We start from the raw sequence: 20,215 nt of genomic DNA on the forward strand, positions 1-20,215 counted from the left end.
CTGCTAAAACACTTCCTTCAATTCAATCTTCCCCCAAACCCTATCCCAACAGTGAATATCACATACACATCAGAAAACTGAAGTTCAAAGATGAAACAACTTGCTTATCTTTGCCACAGGTGGTGAAAAATGGCACCAAAATTTGAACTTGGATTTAACTCCAAAGATCATGCTCCAACATAAAAAATGCTGGAAATACACCTTATTTATAAACTAGGAGCTTCTTATATATAGATAAATTGGGCCTGTAACAAGAAGTCAGTTAACAAATAGCTAGTAATTTTAGAATGGCTGCTGGGAAAAAAAAATTTTTTTAAACAAAAGAATCTACTTTAGGAAGGAAAAAGCATTAAGATATCAAAGGATATTAAGTAGAATATGAAACACCTATTTCCTTTCTATTCAAAAAAATGGACAGGCAGGAAAGTAAATTTTATCATTAATTTTGGTGAGGCAAATCTCCAATCTCTGTACTAGAAAATGGGAATTATTATGTTTTGTTTAAATATTCTTACTATTGCTTTAGACCGCTGATAAGATCGGTTTAAACACATTCTTACATTATAATAATTGTTACTTAGAATAGATCTTCTCAGTCCTGGCTTACTTCTTATATCATAAAATATTAAATGTGTTAATGAGTTTCAGTATTTATAAAATGGGTCCTTTAAAGACCACTGTCCCTGGGTAAGTAAAAACAGCATCTGACTGAAGAGGCTAGTAAAGCTGAGGAAGCCTTATACTGTCTATGCCTACCAGATAGCAATTTTTAAAACTGGAGCCCCAAGAATACGGTTGTAAACAACATGTAATTCTTAGTGGAATGTTAAACTCATGACTTATAAGTTCTTTTCTAAATTGAACATATTTAACTTTTGGTTTTCAGAGGGTTTTAGAATGTTAGAGTTAGATTAAATTTTAGAGAAGTTTAGAATTTGGTATAAACAGCCACCTACTTCAGTATCCAGATTTTTTTTTTTTAAAACATTCTGAGAGCTGAACAAGAAATGGACTTAAACAAGACCTGGATCTTTCTCCCCTAACTTTCCTAGACCAGCCAACAAGGCACTTGCAATAGAACATAATATTAACAAAAACATAACTATCAAAGAATGACTCTGAAAGTCATGGAACAATCAAAAGGAAAGGTTTTATTTTATTTTTATTTTTTTTTTAAAGATTTTATTTATTTATTCAACAGAGACAGAGACAGCCAGCGAGAGAGGGAACACAAGCAGGGGGAGTGGGAGAGGAAGAAGCAGGCTCATAGCGGAGGAGCCTGACGTGGGGCTCGATCCCAGAACGCCGGGATCACGCCCTGAGCCGAAGGCAGACACTTAACCGCTGCGCCACCCAGGCGCCCCCAAAAGGAAAGGTTTTAAATTAACTACATAGTTACTGAGGATAGTTCTCATGAAATAAAAAGTAGGGGGAAACATTTAAGAAGACAAGAATGAAGTAAAATGGTTATACAATGCTAAAAATTTGTTCCTAGAGGTACAGCTATTATTTCCCACTCTTGGCCCCATTCCCTTCCTCCACAAAGCAGTTAATTCTGCAGATGGAGAGGTGCAATCTGTATTTTGTTATTACAGGAATTTTGGGCAAGGTCCCAAGTGAGCTATCTCTCTTTCTTATTCATTGTTATTCTAAAGGACTGGGAAGGGAAGAGAAAAGAAAGAGGTGTAGAAAGCAGCCTGTAGATTTTTACGCATTTGAGCCTATTTCTAGTACACTTCTAAATATGTACATTTTTATGAAGAATAGCAAGGTTATACATGTCTCTTTCACTGGGCTTGGCCACCATCAGTCCCATCTCCATCCTAACTCTTCCCTTCCTCAGTCTTTCTGTAGGTAAACAAGTGGGAATTTTCGGAGGAGACCGTTTAGTCAAGAGGGTAATGGAGGAATAAGTTTTGCAGCTAAATACCTCAATAATAAATTGACTTACTGCTACCCAAGGGATGTTGACCTTCTTTAACTTAGAAGACTAGGAATAGGCCAGGGTCCAGAAGGCAGGGATGTTTGCCCCAGGCCCTACCTACCGCTGTCTATAATTGGAACATGCAGGGTAAGGCAGAGAGCTACAAATTTAAGATTACAGAGAGTAGGACAGCTCCTCCCAGGAGGAAAAAAAATACTGAGGATAAATTCTAGATCCCCAGGCCAAAAACGGCAATAGGGGCATTATATTAGCCCTAACTCTTATTTACCTGGCTCTTTAAATGTCTTTGTATATGTCCAGAAGGAGCTGAAGGAAGAAGGATGTTTTCTGTTAGAGAAGAGAAACTGAAGGCTGCTTCTACAGGACCAGCACTAGGGGGCACCGGAGCAAAGTATACTGAGCATGACCTGTGTGACTGCCAAAGAGCTTCAACTCTGGAAATTAGGGGAACAGAGGAAATACCCATTGGTAAAACCCAATGCACTTCCAATTCAAATAAAGATCTAATCCTGTTCTTGATATAGTCTTTTCATATACTTTATTTTATGAAAGTGTTCACTGTTGTGTTAAATTATAACTTGAATTTAAACCAAACATAACTAGCATTCATTATTTTCTGAATGACAGTGTTCATGACAATAGAGAAGAAAAATAAGTTTTAGAAAGTACTCTCTAAAAAGCAACTTGGCAATATATATCAAGCCTTAAAAGTATGTACCATCTTTGACCCAGCAGTTCCATTTCTAAGAATATAACACAAGATGAAACAATGTAAAACACAGAACAAGCTTTTGCACCAGAATGCCCAACATGGCATTAATTTTATTCATTAACATGCTTAAACAACCTAAATATCCAAGAGATAAGAGTGGTAAAATAAATTATGGTATAGCTACACAATGGACTATCATGCATACATTAAAAATACTATCTACAAATACATCTTGGTAACTGAAGGAAATGTTGACTGAAGAGGAGACACAAAATTTTGTAAACTGTAAATATATTATAAGACTGAAATAAGTTAGAAAAAGTACTGCAAGAAAATACACCAAAATATTAACAGTGGTTATCCACAGGTGGTAAGATTCAGAAATTTTATTTATATATTTTTTACAATGAACAAGTACTCAAGAGTCCAAATTTACGAAAACCAATCTACTTTATATTTTACACCCAGAACTAATAAGCATAATTTATTAATTAAAAACATAAGTGACCTCCTCAGAGATTTAAATGAGTTTCTATAAATGTAATTGTGAGTTGAGAAAAACAGTGATTATTGTCTAGTTCCCTCACTAGCAAAATGGTTCATTTCACATTAACATAATAATTGCTCAACAACAAAAACCAAAAATAATTCATGTAAGAACATTTTTAAGTTGTCTCTAAATGATCAACATTACACATGTTAAATATATAGACCCCACGAGGCTACTGTATTAAATTTAATTTTCAGGAAACAAATTAAAAGGAAAAATAGGATAGAGTGCATTACCAAAATCCTCTGTACACTTTAACTGTAACTCACTGGCATTACAAACTGAGGTATTTAAAATCAGAGTAACTTCTCATTAAATGTATCCCATTGAGGATACCAAAGGATGAAAAATCCTGGCTACATGACATAATTTACATCACTTTTCTGTACCCAACTGATTAACAGACATTGTTAGCTTGTGTTTGCAAGGAGTCAACCAATGTACCCTTAGAAAATTTGTTTAAAACAACAAAACTCTCTAGAACTAGTTGTATTAAAAGCTTAATAATGGAAGAATTTAAAAAGAGCTAACAGAAAAACTACTAGATTGATATTCAAAAGACTTGTGCTTTAAGTTTCAGATTTTAATCACTTTTCAATGTTTCTAAGTATCAGGTTCCTTATCTGTACAATGGGATTATCATAACATCCACTTTGTAGAATTATTAGGAAGATTCAATTAAGTTAAAGCATTTAATTCAAGTGATTTACAAAATGTAAAATATCAACAAGGTAATAATAACAACAACAATGTCCCCTTCTCGGCCTTATCTAAAACAAACAGGTCTCATCAAATCACTTCCAAATTTCCTAATAGCTTTAATATCACATTTATAAATAAAAGAATAATACTGCCACAGCAAATAAGATACAGGACACACTAGGCATTTTTCTAGTATTCATCCAAGGTCAACAACTCTGAGTCATATGTGCTAAATCAAAACCTAAGATTAGGATGGGAGAATCAAGATGTTTCTGAAATTTCTGTGATAAAATTATTATCACTGTTAGATATCATCATCAACAAAAACAATCCCTGAGACAGTATCAAAAGGTATAAAGCAAAAATGAATTTCTCTCCTTCTTATGTTTGCTCCCAAAGAATTTCTCTTTCCCAGAGTTAACCACTGTTACGATTCTTGTATATCTATCCAGACATGTGCAGTTATAGCATTATTAACCATAGGAGATTGAAGAATTTTAGAGCTAGAAATGATTGGCCCAATACAACTTTCAATTTTATAAATAAGTAACCTGACACAGATAAGTGGTTATTTTAGTTGTTATTAGTATCTGGAAAAAATTTCACAATAGATAAAATGCTTTGACATACCTTATCTGTTTTAAAAAAATTATTCAAGTGACTTGCCTCAAGGTTATTTATACAATATGCTAATGATGTGGCTGGAACTATAATTAGAAAGTTGGTATCTTATCAGGGGGATATTAATAATATAGATTAAATGCATACAAAGCTTATGCATGTGGATCTTAAATTTTCAAAGATATCCTACATCACGTAAGCGATTAGAAAGTTTGTCAATTACTGATCTAGTAATTATTTGTAAGAGTCATTACAATAATTGTTTTAAAAGGAGAAATCTTAGCAATGAGAGATTAATTTTTTTTTTATCAGTTGCTCATGAAATACTTTAATCCCTTTAGTGCACTGGAAGGCACACAGGTGATTTTTTTTTTAATTTTTTTATTATATTATGTTAGTCACCATACAGTATGGACTCTGAGAAACAAACTGAGGGCTTCAGAGGGGAGGGGGTGGGGGAATGGGATAGACTGGTGATGGGTAGTAAGGAGGGCACGTACTGCATGGTGCACTGGGTGTTATACGCAACTAATGAATCATCGAACTTTACATCAGAAACAAGGGATGTACTGTATGGTGAGAGATTAATTTTTAAAGTTTGCCTGTGTCCTGCAAATTCATGCTTTTTAAGATTATCACTTAGAGAACCACTTTTAAATGACAGATATAACCAATACACAATGATTATTGAATATACTTTGGTTAAAGAAAACTACCAACAACTTCAAAATGGGAAGAAATAATTTGAGAGACACTTTAGTAAGGAAATTTCACATATGATATAAATGCCCAGAAAACTTTATACAGAAATCAACTGAATAATAAAGCACTTAAAAGATGCTGCAGCATTTTCTGGCATAAAGAAAATCAGTGTTGAGCACAAAAGCTGCACTGCCACTGTGGAAAGGACAACTATGAATTCTGCATTATTCGAGAAATGATAAAAAATGAAGGTATCTTTTATTAGAAGAATGAGTCAGACCAAAATTAAACAGAAAGCTAAGGAATTTCAAAATAATTCTGTAAGAGGGCTAAAAAAAAATAGAAAATATTCAAAAAGTGGGTTCAAGAATAGAGATTCTCACTCCAATTACGGAATATAGTTGCAAAAGAACAAAATTGAAATTAAATTTAATAGAGGAATTAAGCATTAATTATGCTAATTTTGGGGCAAGTATATATTCCAAATTTAGTAAATGCAAGAATCAATATTCAGCCAAATAACAGCTCAGATAACCTAAATGATCTCAGTTAGAAAAAAAATGGAATACCAAAATTAAACAGATGAACAAATCAAAATAAAAGTAATTATGTGTAATATATAAACTCTCGCTATCAAATTTTAACTTACATATATTCAATCTCCTTTAATTTTACCATATTAAGGAACATTTCAAAACACGAAACCATAATACACTTTAAAGAGACTTTTGTTACTAATAAAAGGTTAACTTCGATTTTTGCTTTTCAAGACTAAAATTGTCAATAAAATATAAAAACCAGGAGGCTAACCAATATATTACTATTGCTTTAACCGAAATCAAATAAAAACCCCAATTACTTTCTAAAGGCAGAGAAATCCTCAAATTATTAATCAGGAAAGAAAAGAATGCTCCATATCATGCGGTTGGTTCTATAATGCATTATTAACCTTTACTGGTTGAACAGCCTCTGTTTTGTTAAGATGAGGATATGTAAACATTGTAATATTTTTACTTGGTTCTTTACCAAGTGTTTGCTCTTTACGAACATATTAGCCTCTCTCATTTCATGAAACGACTGAAATATATTTATTTATAATTATGTTTGTATCTGATAATTCCAATGTATAAATAGCATTTTTTTGGTCTAATTCTCTTCATGGTTCTGTTCATGGTTTCTTGTTTTCTTGTGAGTTGAGTAATCTTTACTATGAGCTCATTTTTCTTAAAATTTTATTTGCCTCTTTGACGCAAGTTCCTTCAGAATTTTTTCTATCAAAATCTTACCTTGCTTTTTAAACTTTTTAATGAACCACTGAAGTAGTATGAATTTAGGATGGAAACCTACATGAAAGCTCGCTCATTGTTATAAACTTTCACGAAAGACCTATTTTCTCCCCTTTAGTCAATGACAAATTTTAAGACAGGTTATTTTCCTTATATTCCCTCATGAATGGAGCTGGTATAGGTTTATTTCTAATTCACCCTTGTGCTGGAAGTAGCTCTTAGGGTCCCAACTTTTCGGAGATATGCTACCTATTAGATATTCCACCCTTGATGGGCCTTGGGATTCATTAGAAAATATCCTCAGGGATAACAAGTTTTAGGCTCCATTTGACTCTCTTGGATCCTAGTTTCATTTAATCTCTGATTTGTATTTTCCTTTTTGTTTTCAATGGTCATGGCTAGGTTAAAATTTTTTAAAAATTATCTAACAATTTGTTTTTAACAAGAGTGTTAACAAGAGTGTTTAGTTTGGGTCCCAAGGTGCCGTTAATTCCACAACTAAAAGCTACATAGCATTACCTTCAATATTATTCTTTTTTACTAGCATGTCACCTATGGAGCTCTTGTGGTTTCTACTACGGTTATTTCTTGTAAGACTTTAAACTTTGTGTATCTATATAACTCTGCATCTATTGGTTGAAAAACTGGTTATCTTTCGAAGAGGTAAAATATACTTACTCATAGGATAAAGCAAGAGTTGATAACAATAATTACTATATATTTCATTAAAAATTATAATTTATTATAATAACTGGTAACAAATTATTAAATAATGATTTAAGCAAGATTATTTTATTTTAGTAAATACTCTTCTGCCTTCAGAAACTCTTACTTACTTTGGAAGGAGAACCATCAGTAATTTTCACCAACTGCCAAAGAATCGAGTAATGGGAACACTGCAGTGCCTGTACGACTATCTGTATCAAATAAAAAAATTCAAATAAATGAGACATAATTTATGTTTACATAGTATTAAGAGAACAATGTTTATCATATTTTTTCTTATGATAAGGTTTCAAGTCCAAATTTCTGTAGAATTAATAAGAATGTATAAAATAATATTTGGTTAAAAAAAAGACAAACCAACATATCAGTCTAGAGAATAAAGATATAATGTATGTTGATAAATATGGACTCAAATAACACTATGCTTTAAACAAAAATCTACCGTTATGAATATTTTGCTTAGATTTTTAAAGGGAGATTGAAGAAATCATTTTTATCCAGTTTATAAATGATTAGTTTGTTTTAAAGCATTTTTACTATGAAATAGAACATTTATACAGAAATGTGCATAAAACATTTAATAAATTAATATAAAGAAAAATACCTTTGTAACCACCATCCAAATCAAGAAACAGAACATTGCTAGCACCTTCTCCCAATATAATGTCTTTTTTCCCCTCTACGGGTAACAGTCATTTTGACTTATCAGTCAGTACATTTTAACTACCTGTCTGCATCTCTAAATACTGAATTTATGACACCCGGTTGTGAACATTATATAAATGGAATGATGCAATATGAATTACTTTGAATCTGACTTCTTTCATTTTAACATGTATAGTTAAGATTTATACATACTGTTGTATGTAGCTGTAGTTCATTATTTTTTGGGCCTGTACTGTATTTAGAATATCTTATTTATTCATTCTTTTGTTGATTAGCTTTTACAGTGCTTCTGGTTTTAGGCCATTATGAATAATGCTGCTATAAGCTTTCTTATATATGTCTTCTGGTGTCTATGGATGCATTTGTCTAGCTCAGAGGTTCTTGAAGTTTTAAGCTCTCAGGACCTCTCTATATTCTTAAAAATTACTAAAAAATTAGTCTCAAAAAAACTAAATTGCTTTTGTTTATGTGGGTTAACAGATTTATCATATTAGAAATTAAAAATAATAAATGTTTCAAATATGTATTAATTCATTTAAAAATTAAAATAATTACACCATAATAAAGAATACATATTTCTGAAAAAGAACTAAATTTTCTAAAATGAAAAATATTTAGTGGGAAGAATGACATTTTTATAAATTGCATTAATGCCTGGCTTAATAGAAAACAGGGTTTCAAATGCGCTTCTGCATTTTATTAAAATATGCTATTCTGATTGAAGTATATAAAGAAATCCAGTGCCACTGATTAGCTGGAAAAGGAAGGTATATTTTGGCAATCTTTGCAGGTAAATGTGGATATTCTTTGACACGACACCAATACTCCAATGTACTTTTGTGAGAGAATGAGAATGAAAAGAGCAAATAACATCTTCCTCTTCTTATGAAAATAGTTTGACATCATAGATATGCCCCGAAAATCACCAGGGCGCTCCGAACTACACTTTGAGGGCCACTGCTTTAGGATTAGGGTTGCTGGATTATATAGTATGTGTATGTTTAACTTTATGGATTCATTTATTTATTAAAGATTTTATTTCATTTTTTAAAAAGATTTTATTTATTTATTTAGCAGAGGGAGAGAGGGCACAAGCAGGGGGAGCAGCAGGCAGAGGGAGAAGCAGGCTCCCCGCTGAGTAAGGAGCCCTATGTGGGACTTGATCCCAGGACCCTGGGATCACGACCCAAGCTGAAGGCAGATGCTTAACTGGCTGAGACAGTCAGGCATCCCAAAGATTTTATTTATTCATTTGAGAGAGAGACACAGAGAAAGACAGAGAGAGCACAAGCAGGGGGGAGAGGCAGAAGGAGAAGCAGACTGCCTGCTAAACCAGGAGTCCAATGTGGGGCTCGATCCCAGGACCCAGAGATCATGACCTGATCTGAAAGCAGATGCTTAACCATCTGAGCCACCCAGGTGTCCCTAAGAGCACTATTTTAATGTAGTACTAACTTCTATTAACTTATCTCTCTCTCTCTTACTAATGGAGATGGGCAAGTTTTCATTTTTTATTGGCAGTAAATTCTTGTTTTGTGAAAATTTGTCCCTATTTTTCAGAGACAAATAACAGAATTCAGGAAAATAAAACCGATTAAGAATCATAACTATAGGAGAATTTCATTTTGGATAGGGCTTTTACTACATTTTTTGTTTGAATACACAGTATACCTTTCTTGCAATAAAACATATCTAATAATAATTCCATTATTATAATATCTCTATTATCTTCCCCACTTGATAAACTAAAAACTGTAAGAATAAATATACATAGATAATAAATCAAGAGAGAAATCAATAAATAGAATGCTGAAGGAAATGGTTAGAATTTTAGCTGATTTTACTTCAAAAATTTTAGGTTTCAAATCACAGAAGCAAAAGATATCTCCAAGGCCCCTACTCAGCACTAAAAATAAATAACAGAATTAGAGCAATGGGTAGTGCTGTTTTTGATGCAACACCAGTGAGATGATGTCAGGGTTTTATCAAATGTAATAATAATTAAATGACTGACTCATGTCAGAATGCCAGAAACAAGACTACTAAAACACTGTCAAGTTATGAAATTTAATGCTAAAGAAATCACCTTATTATACTTAGAAGATGCTCAGTATAGTACGTATACTAGTCCTGAGACAAATTTTGTTAACCTCTAATTTAGAATGTAAGGTACATCAATAAAGTGATTCGTGTGGAAGGAAAAGAGTATGTTAAAAAAAATTTATCTTTGGTTCGAAACAACCTGACTTGTTAAATTACTAGGAAAGTAATACACAAATTAACATTATCAGTGGGAAATTAAGATATAGAAAAAAGTAATGTTGAATTGCTTAATTTTAGTTACCATTTCTCCTAACCATCACAAATATAACTCCCCTTCCTTGTACATTTCTATTGACCTATATACTAGGAAGTTATTCAAACTGTTCCAAAGTTTTGCAGAAGTTTCTTAGAGGTGGTTATGAGGGAAGGAGACACTTCATCACTCCAATACATATTTCAAATAGAGCATCCTCATTTTAATCTGTTTCATATATTGGCATTCATCATGCATTTACTTTAAGGGATCCACTGCATTATTTTTAATATAAAAAGCTCACTTTCATTAACTAGGAAGCATTTTGCCTTCTCACAGGTATAATCATATAACAATATAGCTAATCACATTTAAAGAAAATTTAGAACACTTCCTTCTGGGTTTTACATCAGTCATACTGATATTTTATCCTCCATACTAAGTGATGTTATCCCAACTCATCAGAAGTCATTTATTCAGCAACTTCATCTTTCTGTAGAATAGACAGACGAAACAAGGACAAACAATAAAAAACTGAAAAAGCCAAAAGAGACTGTTTTAACCAATGAGGACCACAGCCCTTCTGCCTTTCCTTGATTAATAATACTCTGACTCTAGAGAGGATCTCTGAATAAGTATAGCAAGTACTGGGCTGATGACAAAGAATTTTTCCAACCCCACCCCTCTGTCTGCCTGTTTCCATTAGCTCACACTGTCCTGGGAGGACACGGTAATGTGTACTGCAAATTTCTGGGCAAAAGCAGTTAAGAAGGAGTGCCTTTTCCATCTTCTACTCTCCTACCTGCCTGCAGGGAATCAGTGACCCAGGAGACCTTAGATCCTTGAATAAGTGGATGGTGCAGTGACATCCCACTTTCCTTAATTGCACTTTATAAAGGTATGGGTGTGAGAAATAAATTTTTATTGCGTTAAGTCACTGAGATATTGAGATTAATCTACTATAGCAATCAGCATTACCTTAATCAACATAAAAATGCTTAGTCCTTTCCCTTAATAATTACTTTTACCTATTTAAAGGAAAAATAGCTCTCTATCTTTGATTAACAGATTGAATTAATGAGAATCATTCAAACTCTGGCTAATGATATCACACATCTTGAAGACGAACTGTAGTATTACATGTAAATAAAGTTCAAAGGATAAGCTCCTAGAATGTTTATGTTTAGAAAAACTGAATTTTTATGAAAAATGAAATAGGACTATAGAATAAGATTATGTATATGTAATATATACATGTGTAGGTACATATTATCTACATATGTAGGGTATGTTTAAAATACTGAGAATCTACCTAATAGCTGTGGGATAAATTGGGGCTCTTTCACTTTTCTGTTTGCAAAGAGACTTTAAGGGAATGAAGGATCAAATTTTTCAGTGGTAAAATGACATGACAAAAGAATGAACTAAACTTAATACTAGTCTGCTTTTCATATCCAGTACTGGTTTGTCTATCATATTTAGAGTAGATTAATATGAGTGACAATTAATAACCCCTTTTAAAAAAAGCCTTTAGATGCAAATTAATAATCAGGATAGCTTACCAAGAAGAATGTAAGGCTGGCAAATAAGCGCAAGAAAAGATGTTCAACATCATTAGCATTAAGGAAATGTACATTAAAAGCACAATGAGATACCACTGCATACCTACCAAGTTGGCTAAAGTAAAAACTACTAACAATATCAAGTGTTGATGAGAATGTGGAACAACTGGGACTCTCACACTGCTGGCAGGAATGCAGAATGATAACAGACACTCTGGAAAATGGTTTGGCAATTTCTAATAAAGTTACACACTTATACCCTAATACCTGCAATTGTACTCCTGGGCATTTACTTTAGAGAAATGAAAACTTATGTTCAAACAAAAACCTGTACACATATGTTCATAGCAGCTTTAGTGGTGAAAGCCAAAAGATGGAAATAACCCAAATGCCTGTCAATAGGTGAATGGATAAAACAAACTGGTATATACACATAGTGGAGGAGAACTGAACCAACCATTAATTTAAAAAATGCACCAACTATTGATTCAAAGAACTTGGATTAATTTCAAAGGCATCACGGTCAGTGAAGACATTATGCTTACCCAAAGACTTTATGCTCTAAAGGGTTACATACTTTATGATTCCATTTATTTGGAAATCTCAAAAACACAAAACCACAGTGATGGAAAACAGAGCAGTGATTTCCAGGAGATGCAGGTAGGGCAAGAATCTAACTATAAAGGGAAAACATGAAGAAAAGAGGGACAATATGAAGAAAAAGGGTTTCTTTTTTTATAGGGGATATTTTAAAGGGGGATGATGTAAGGGGATATTTTAAAAAGGGATGATGAAAACTGTTCCGTATCTTGATTGTAGTGGTGATTACATAAATCTAGACACATGTTAAAATTCATAATTTTATATAAAAGGAAAATAAGTCAATTCTACTAGATAATAATTTAAAAAATAATAATATGGCAAAGAATAGAGTTTGTGGTAATATTTTTCTTAAGCAAATGCTAGAAAAGCACAAACATTAAGGCAAATCATAGTGATAAAGAAGTAACAATTCTTTAATAAACATGAAAGATTTCTAAATTCTACATGTGCTTTGGTAATGAAGGATCATCCAATGTATTGTATTACCAGTGGGCACAGTATACTATAAATTAAAAAAAAAATCACTAGAAGAGTAAAAAACGGGAGGTAAAAAATTCAAATAGTTAAAAGTTAACTTCTGTAACTAAGAAATTAGGACTTCCCAAGGAATGGACTACATAACAGGCTAATGCACATTAATCCTTAGCAGTTTTGGACCCTGGAATTTTGTTGTTAAGCTTTCTCAGAAATTCCAAGCACTATTTAAAACGAGGAAGACTGTGAAGAAAAATGTGGTATGTCAACAGTAAGTCCAGTGTGAAATATTATACTCTTTTTCTTAATGATATCTCTTCATACTGATCTCCAAAAGGGGGTTTTGTATATAGTGGAAAGCACACTGGACCAGGAGTTCATATCATTCCACCTTAGGCCTATTCTTTAACAGTCCATATGTACTAGCCTTTTCTCCTCAAACAATGTAGGCTGTAACATCAAACAAGATCTTGCCACTTTCCATCTCAGTGATCTGCTTAAAAGACTCAATGAACAATTTCTGCTGATGATCTTGAAATGCTACAGTAATACAGGCAAACAGTTGTCCAAACAACATATACAGCATCACAACCATTCAGAAATCATTAAGAAACCATGACATAATACTTAGTGGAGATCGAATTATGGTCCTTATGAAAGGGTCAAAGCAGGGAACATCCATAATTCCAAAAGAAGAATAGTCACTTAAAGACATATTCAAAGTGAAATGAATGGTTTATGCAAATAGATTCCAAACATTTAAATAAAAAAATAAGACTATTAAAATACAAGAAGAAAAAAGAAGTAAATATTTAAATGACTTGAAAATGTGGGGAAAGGTTTTCCAAGTAAGACATCAAAGAAAGAAAACAACAAAAAACAACTAATAATTCTGATTATACAAAGAACATTTATATTCCAAGCAACAAGATATACAAAATTTAAAAATTTCCATTGATAAATTATTGTAACAAATGACATAAGGCTAAGAATATTAACATAGAAAAAAGCTTATAAATTAAAATGAACTAGAGATCTGCTCTACAACATTGTGCCTCTAATTAACAATACTGTGTTGTACACTTAAAAATTTGTTGAGACAATAGATCTCATATGTTATGTGTTTTTTACCACAACAAAAAACATAACACAACAAAAAGATGCGGAAACATAAAGAAAGGCAATTTTACAGATATATAAATAATAATCAGAGATATAACTGTATGACAATTTAAAATAATAATCTGAAAAAATAACACTGTTGCCAAATGTTGACTATATGAACTCCATTTTTCAAACAGACATTTACTCAGTATCCAAGTCTTCTGCTAGAATAGGAGCTTAAAACAAATATATTCCCTGGATCTCAGAGAAGAATCTAATGGGAAGATAAATAAGTATCAACTATAACAATTCAGTAATTGGTTTGACTAAGAATACACACACAGGGTCAGATGCTGAGGGGCAAGAAGAAGGACTCCGTCTTAGTTAGGAAGAGTGATAATGGTTAAGAAAAACTTTCTAGAGAAGCAAAAGTGTATACTAAATCTTTAAAGAAGGATGTAAGATTTAATTTGGCAACAAAGGGAAAGTGTAGGTTGAAGGAATAGAAATTTCAAAAAAAGCTTCACCAACAAACTCAAAAGGCTGGTACAGTGTAAGTGAAAGCATATACTAAGGCTAGATCAGCAGAAACCAAATCACAGAGGGCCTTATACGAGGGTGACTATACAACCTGCTTTATGCCTATGTCTTGGAATAATTAAGAAGTACCCCCTTTCACTTTCAGAAGAACACTTGTTTGGACAATAACAAGGTCACCTCACTATGACAAAAAAATCTGGAAGTAATCCTAAGAATACTAGGTAATGCACAGATAGTAACATGTTCACATTTGAACAGAAGAGTAACATGATCAGGTGTTTCAAAAATATCCCACTCACAACAGCAAAGAGAAGTGCTTCTGTTTGTTTTGTTAAGATATTTTAGAATAATATTCAATACTTCAAAATAAATGTATAAAGCGTAAAAAGATTAAGCTATGAACAGACAACCAAATTTAAGAACTAGTATGATATCAATAACTTTGTATCCACCTATGATCTTGCCCCTGTTCCTTGGGGCTGACAAACTATTCTACTAAATTTCATGTATATCCATGTCCTGACTCTTAAAAAAATAGTTTTATCATATATACGTATCACTGGACATACACTTTAATTTTTCTAGTTTTTGAGCTTTTCAAAAATGGTGTAACACTGTATGTTGTCATTCGAAGGAACAGATGTACTTCACCCTAGCCATGCCTCTGAAGGATCTATAAAGATTTAAAAAAAACCAACAAATTTTCATGCTCCACCCCTGAAGATTTAGGATCAACAGAAACAATTCAACAATCTTTTTAAACAATTAATTTTAATTAAAATAATATTTACAATCATTCTATGTAACTTTGCTAGAGAGCTGAAAAATAAGAATAAAGATTGTATCAATTTGTGGCTCTCAGTTCTGAAATTTCCACCATGTGATAAATGTTTTCTTTCGTTATTGTGTTTTGGTCTGGGGCTCTCTAAATCTCAAAATATACATTGGTCAGGCTTTGAAATGGCCTTCATTAAGTATGAGAAATAATTAGTCTTATTTTTATCCTTTTGCATTTGGATAAAATTAAGGTATAAATTATATACAAAGAAAAATCTGTTTTCAACATACAGTTCTACAGTTTTTTTTTTTTTAAAGATTTTATTTATTTATTTGACAGAGATAGAGACAGCCAGCGAGAGAGGGAACACAAGCAGGGGGAGTGGGAGAGGAAGAAGCAGGCTCATAGCGGAGGAGCCTGATGTGGGGCTCGATCCCATAACGCTGGGATCACGCCCTGAGCTGAAGGCAGACGCTTAACCGCTGTGCCACCCAGGCGCCCCTACAGTTCTACAGTTTTGACAAATGTATAGCCAGGTAACATCAAAACAATCAAGAAATTGAATAGTTCCACCAACCCTTAAATTCCCTCATGCCCTTCTGTAGTAAGCCCCTTGCCCCATTCTGGATATCTGTTTTCTGACTCTCTGGTTTTGCCTTTTTCAGAATGTATAATAAAATTACATAGCATGTAGTTTTGTGCATCTGGTTTCTGTGACTCTGTATAATGTTACTGAGAATCATCCATGCTGTTGCATGTAAGAGTAGCACCTTCCATTTTATTGCTGAGAATTACTCTATCGTATGGATGATAATACAGTTTGTTTTTAATACCTTTACCAGTTGAACATTTGAGTTGTTTGCAGTTTTGGGCAATTTTGAACACAGCTGCTATACACATTATGGTATAGGGTTTTTTGTTGTTGTTGTTGTTTTTAAAAGATTTTATTTATTTTAAAGAGATATAGAGAATGAACAGGGGGAGGGGCAGAGGAAGAGGTAGAGAGAATCTTAAGCAGGCTCCCCGCTGAGCGCAGAGCTAAGCCCAGGGCTTGATCTCAAGACCGTGAGATCATGACCTGAGTTGAAATCAAGAGTTGGAAGCTTAGCCGACTGAGCCACCTAGGCACCCCTCTAGTATAGGTTTTTATGTGAACCTAAGTTTTCATTTCTCTTGGATAAATACTCAGGAAAGGGACTGCTGGGTCAGAAAAGTGTCTGTGTAACTTTATAAGAAACTGTCAAACTGCTTTCTGAAGTGAATGTACCATTTTGCATTCCTACTAGCAAGGTATGAGCTCCACTGCTCTTGAAATGATTTGTAGTATTATCTCATTGTGCTTTTAACATGCATTTCTCTAATGACTAATGATAAATTGCCTTTCTTGTGTTAATTTGTCATCTATCTTCTTTGGTGAAATATTGGTTGCTTTTCTTACTACTGAATTTTGAAAGATCCTTATCTTTTTGAGTACAAATCTGTTATCAGGTATGTGATTTATAATTATTTCCCAGTCTCATATTTGTCTTTTCAATTCTCTTAATACTGTCTTTCAAGAGCAGAAGTGCTTAATTTTGTTGAAAGTGTATTTCTGAAATTTTTCAATTATGGATCATGCTTCTGACGTATTTAAGAAATTTTTGACTAACGTAAAGGTCACAAAGACTTTAACGTTTGTGTTCTTTTTCAGATGCTTTATACTCGTAGGTTTTACACTTAGATTTATAGTCTAAATGGCCTACTGAGTTAATTTTGTATATGATGTGAAGTGTGAACTGAGATAAACTATTTCAGCACCATTTGTTAAAAAGATTATCTTTTCCTCAAAGAACTACTCTAGCACCTTTGTCAAAAATCAACTGACTACATATATGTGAGTGTATTTCTTTCTGGATTCTCTATATTGCTCCTTTGATCTATATGTCTATCCTTTCTTCAGTACCACACTATCAAAGTTACTGTTTAGTCTTGAAATCAGGTAGTGTAAATATTCTAACTTTGTTGTTCTTTTTCAAAATTCTTTTGGTTATTTTATTTCTTTTGCCCTTCCACATAAATTTTATGAATCAAGCTGTCGGTTTCTGCAAGAAATCCTGTAGAGATTTTAAATGGAACTGTGTTAATCTAAGATCAGTTTGGGGAAAACTGACATCTTAACAATACTGAGTCTTCTAATTCATGAACATCATATATCCTCATTTATTAAGATCTTCAATTTCTTTCATTAGAGTTTTATAGTTTTCAGTATACAGATCTTGCACATATTTTGTTAGATTTATACCTAAGTATTTAATTTTTTTTGGTGCTATTGCAAATGGCACATGTTCTTAAAAGCTCAATTTCCAGTTACTAAGCAAGTACTTTTTAAATTTAAAAAGCAAGAGATGTACATAGTAAAATATCCAACAGTATAATGGTGTTCTATTCAAATTAAGCTTCTTGACCACTACAGATCTGGTTTTCCACTAAGAAAGTCACTGCTGAACTGTTCCTTATGTATCATTCCAGAAATAATCTGTCCATTAATAAATGTTCATATATGGAGATTTTATCACCCCTTTAAATTTATATACCATTCTGCTCCTTGCCTTTTTCATTAAATTTTGTCTCACATAGAATACTTCACATCAATAATATTAATCTTATTTTTTAAATTTATAGTTACATAGCATTGCATAGAATCAAAACTATCTTACCAAAGCTAACTGGTCCTCTATTGATTGACACTTAGATTATTTTAAGTTTTAAATTTTTATAAATAATGCTATGATGAACATCTTTGTAGCTACATCTTTTTACACATGTCCAAGTATATATCTGTGTCTAAATTCCTAAATTATAAGTGTTGCTTAAGGATATGTCTACTTTTAATTTTGACAGGTTGACAACCTTCTAAAATGATTACACCAATTTATTCTTACAATGGTATCTGAGAGTATGTCAGTATTTAAAAACAAAAAACCAACAACTCCGTAAGGTTTTCAGATACACATGATACATTGAAAATTACTGGAACAGAACCTAGATTAGACAGAGGCTGAAACGAATGTTACTAAGACAAAAGAGGTAACTACTACTGTGATTCACAAGAGAAAATATGAAGGTTAAACTAAGGAAATGATAAACTAAGATTAAAGTAAGGAAATGATAGTAGGGCTAAAAGACTGAGGGCAAAAGAGACATTGAGGAGGTAGAATTTTTAAAAAAGGCAAAAAATCTCTTGAGATTAAGGACTGCTTCTAATATATCCTTATGTCTTCAGGATCTGACACTCATACACATTTTTGGTGAATAATGAATAGGTAGGTGGTAGTCTGGATGTGTGTGTAAGTGGTGGCAAAATTTTGATATGGGATGCCTAAGGAAGAGTCAGAAGTGGGTAAATGAAATAATTTCTCAACTCAGTCAAGGAAATAAGTATGTAGTCTTCTAAGGAAAGCATCAACATGCTTCTAAAGAAAGTATGATTGCATTATTTACACAAGTCATAATCTATCCTAGAGCAATAATGCCACTGAAGTTAAACTCAACCCCTGTATTATGTTCAGTTTAAAGAAAAGTGAAGGAGCCAAGATGCCCTTCAACAGACGAATGGATAAAGAAGATGTAGTCCATATATACAATGGAGTATTACTCAGCCATCAGAAAGGATGATTACCCAATATTTGCATCAACATGGATGGAACTGGAGGAGATTATGCTAAGTGAAATAAGACAAGCAGAGAAAGACAATTATCATATGGTTTCACTTATTTGTGGAACGTCAGGAACAGCATGGAGGACATCAGGAGAAGGAAGGGAAAAATGAAAGGGGGGAAACCAGAGGGGAAGACAAACCATGTGAGACTATGAACTCCGGGAAACAAATTGAGGGTTTTAGAGGGGATGGAGGTGGGGGGATGGGTTAGCCTGATGATGGGTATTAAGGAGGTCACTTATTGCATAGAGCACTGGGTGTTATACGCAAACGATGAATCATGGAACACTACATCAAAAACTAACGATGTACTATATGGTGGCTAACATAATAAAAAAAATTAAGAAAAAGAGAAAGAAATGTGTTGATTTCCAGTTCATGATGACAGATTAAGTACCAGTATTTAATCTCTCCCCATAATTCTCACTGAAAAAATACAAAAGATGTTTAGAAAAAATTAAAAAAAAAAAAAAAGAGTTTGACATGGGGCAAACATCAGAAGGGATGGGATATCATAAAGAGCAGTAGCAAATTAGTACAAAAAAATGTGAAGAGACACTGAACAGAATTTAAAAGCTTGGTTTGAGTGGGTATCCAATAGCTATGTGACATTAGGCAATTTATTTAATATCTCTATGTTTCAGTTTCATCATCAAAAAAGAATAATGATACATATTCCATAGGGTTGTCCTAAGGCTTAAACAAATAAATACACATAAAGACTTAAAATATTACCTGGTACATAATAAGCACAAAACAGAAGTTTTTTATTACTTATGCCCTGAGAGGCCCCAAGTTAGTGACACATGATTACAATTCCCTCTTTATGGGTTTACTCACACTGTTTTGTTATACAGCAAATATTCACCAAAACAATTTACAAATGTTCTTTATTGATTTTCAATTTTTAGAATCAATTCAGACAATTCTGGAAACTATATATTAAAGCAGAAGTCTAATATTTTATTTTTCTTAGATGTTACCTAAGACAAGGTATAAACTTATATGTATACCAACAGGAAACAGGCACAAAATCACAAAACAAATTAAGAAGAATTTAAATATTTGTTGTCTTTCTTTTACCAAAAATTGTATGAAGAAATACTATAATAAATTCTGAAATGTGGGTTGTTTACCAGCTAGTAATTACTGTGTTATGGAATTGCAGTAACTTTTAATACTTATCATAGGTTAAAAATTCATTAGCATATGGGAGGGCACAAACAGATGCCAGATGCCATATTCTTATTC

The 20,215-nt window shown here is 32.8% G+C and overlaps 1 protein-coding gene across 3 annotated transcripts in view; it reads right to left on the reverse strand.

Moving 5' to 3' along the window:
- The window catches only part of STAG1 (STAG1 cohesin complex component), a 418,952-nt gene that overhangs the window by 51,499 nt on the left and 347,238 nt on the right, over positions 1-20,215 (reverse strand). For all 3 annotated transcript variants that reach the window (XM_045791826.2, XM_045791827.2, XM_045791829.2), the window contains one exon: positions 7,355-7,435. In XM_045791826.2, the coding sequence (XP_045647782.1) occupies positions 7,355-7,435 (81 nt within the window). The remainder of the gene's footprint in view (positions 1-7,354; positions 7,436-20,215) is intronic.

This window comes from Ursus americanus, chromosome 20, assembly GCF_024610735.1.
Source record: "Ursus americanus isolate L20-20 chromosome 20, mUrsAme1.1.p, whole genome shotgun sequence".
Classification (NCBI taxonomy): domain Eukaryota; kingdom Metazoa; phylum Chordata; class Mammalia; order Carnivora; family Ursidae; genus Ursus; species Ursus americanus.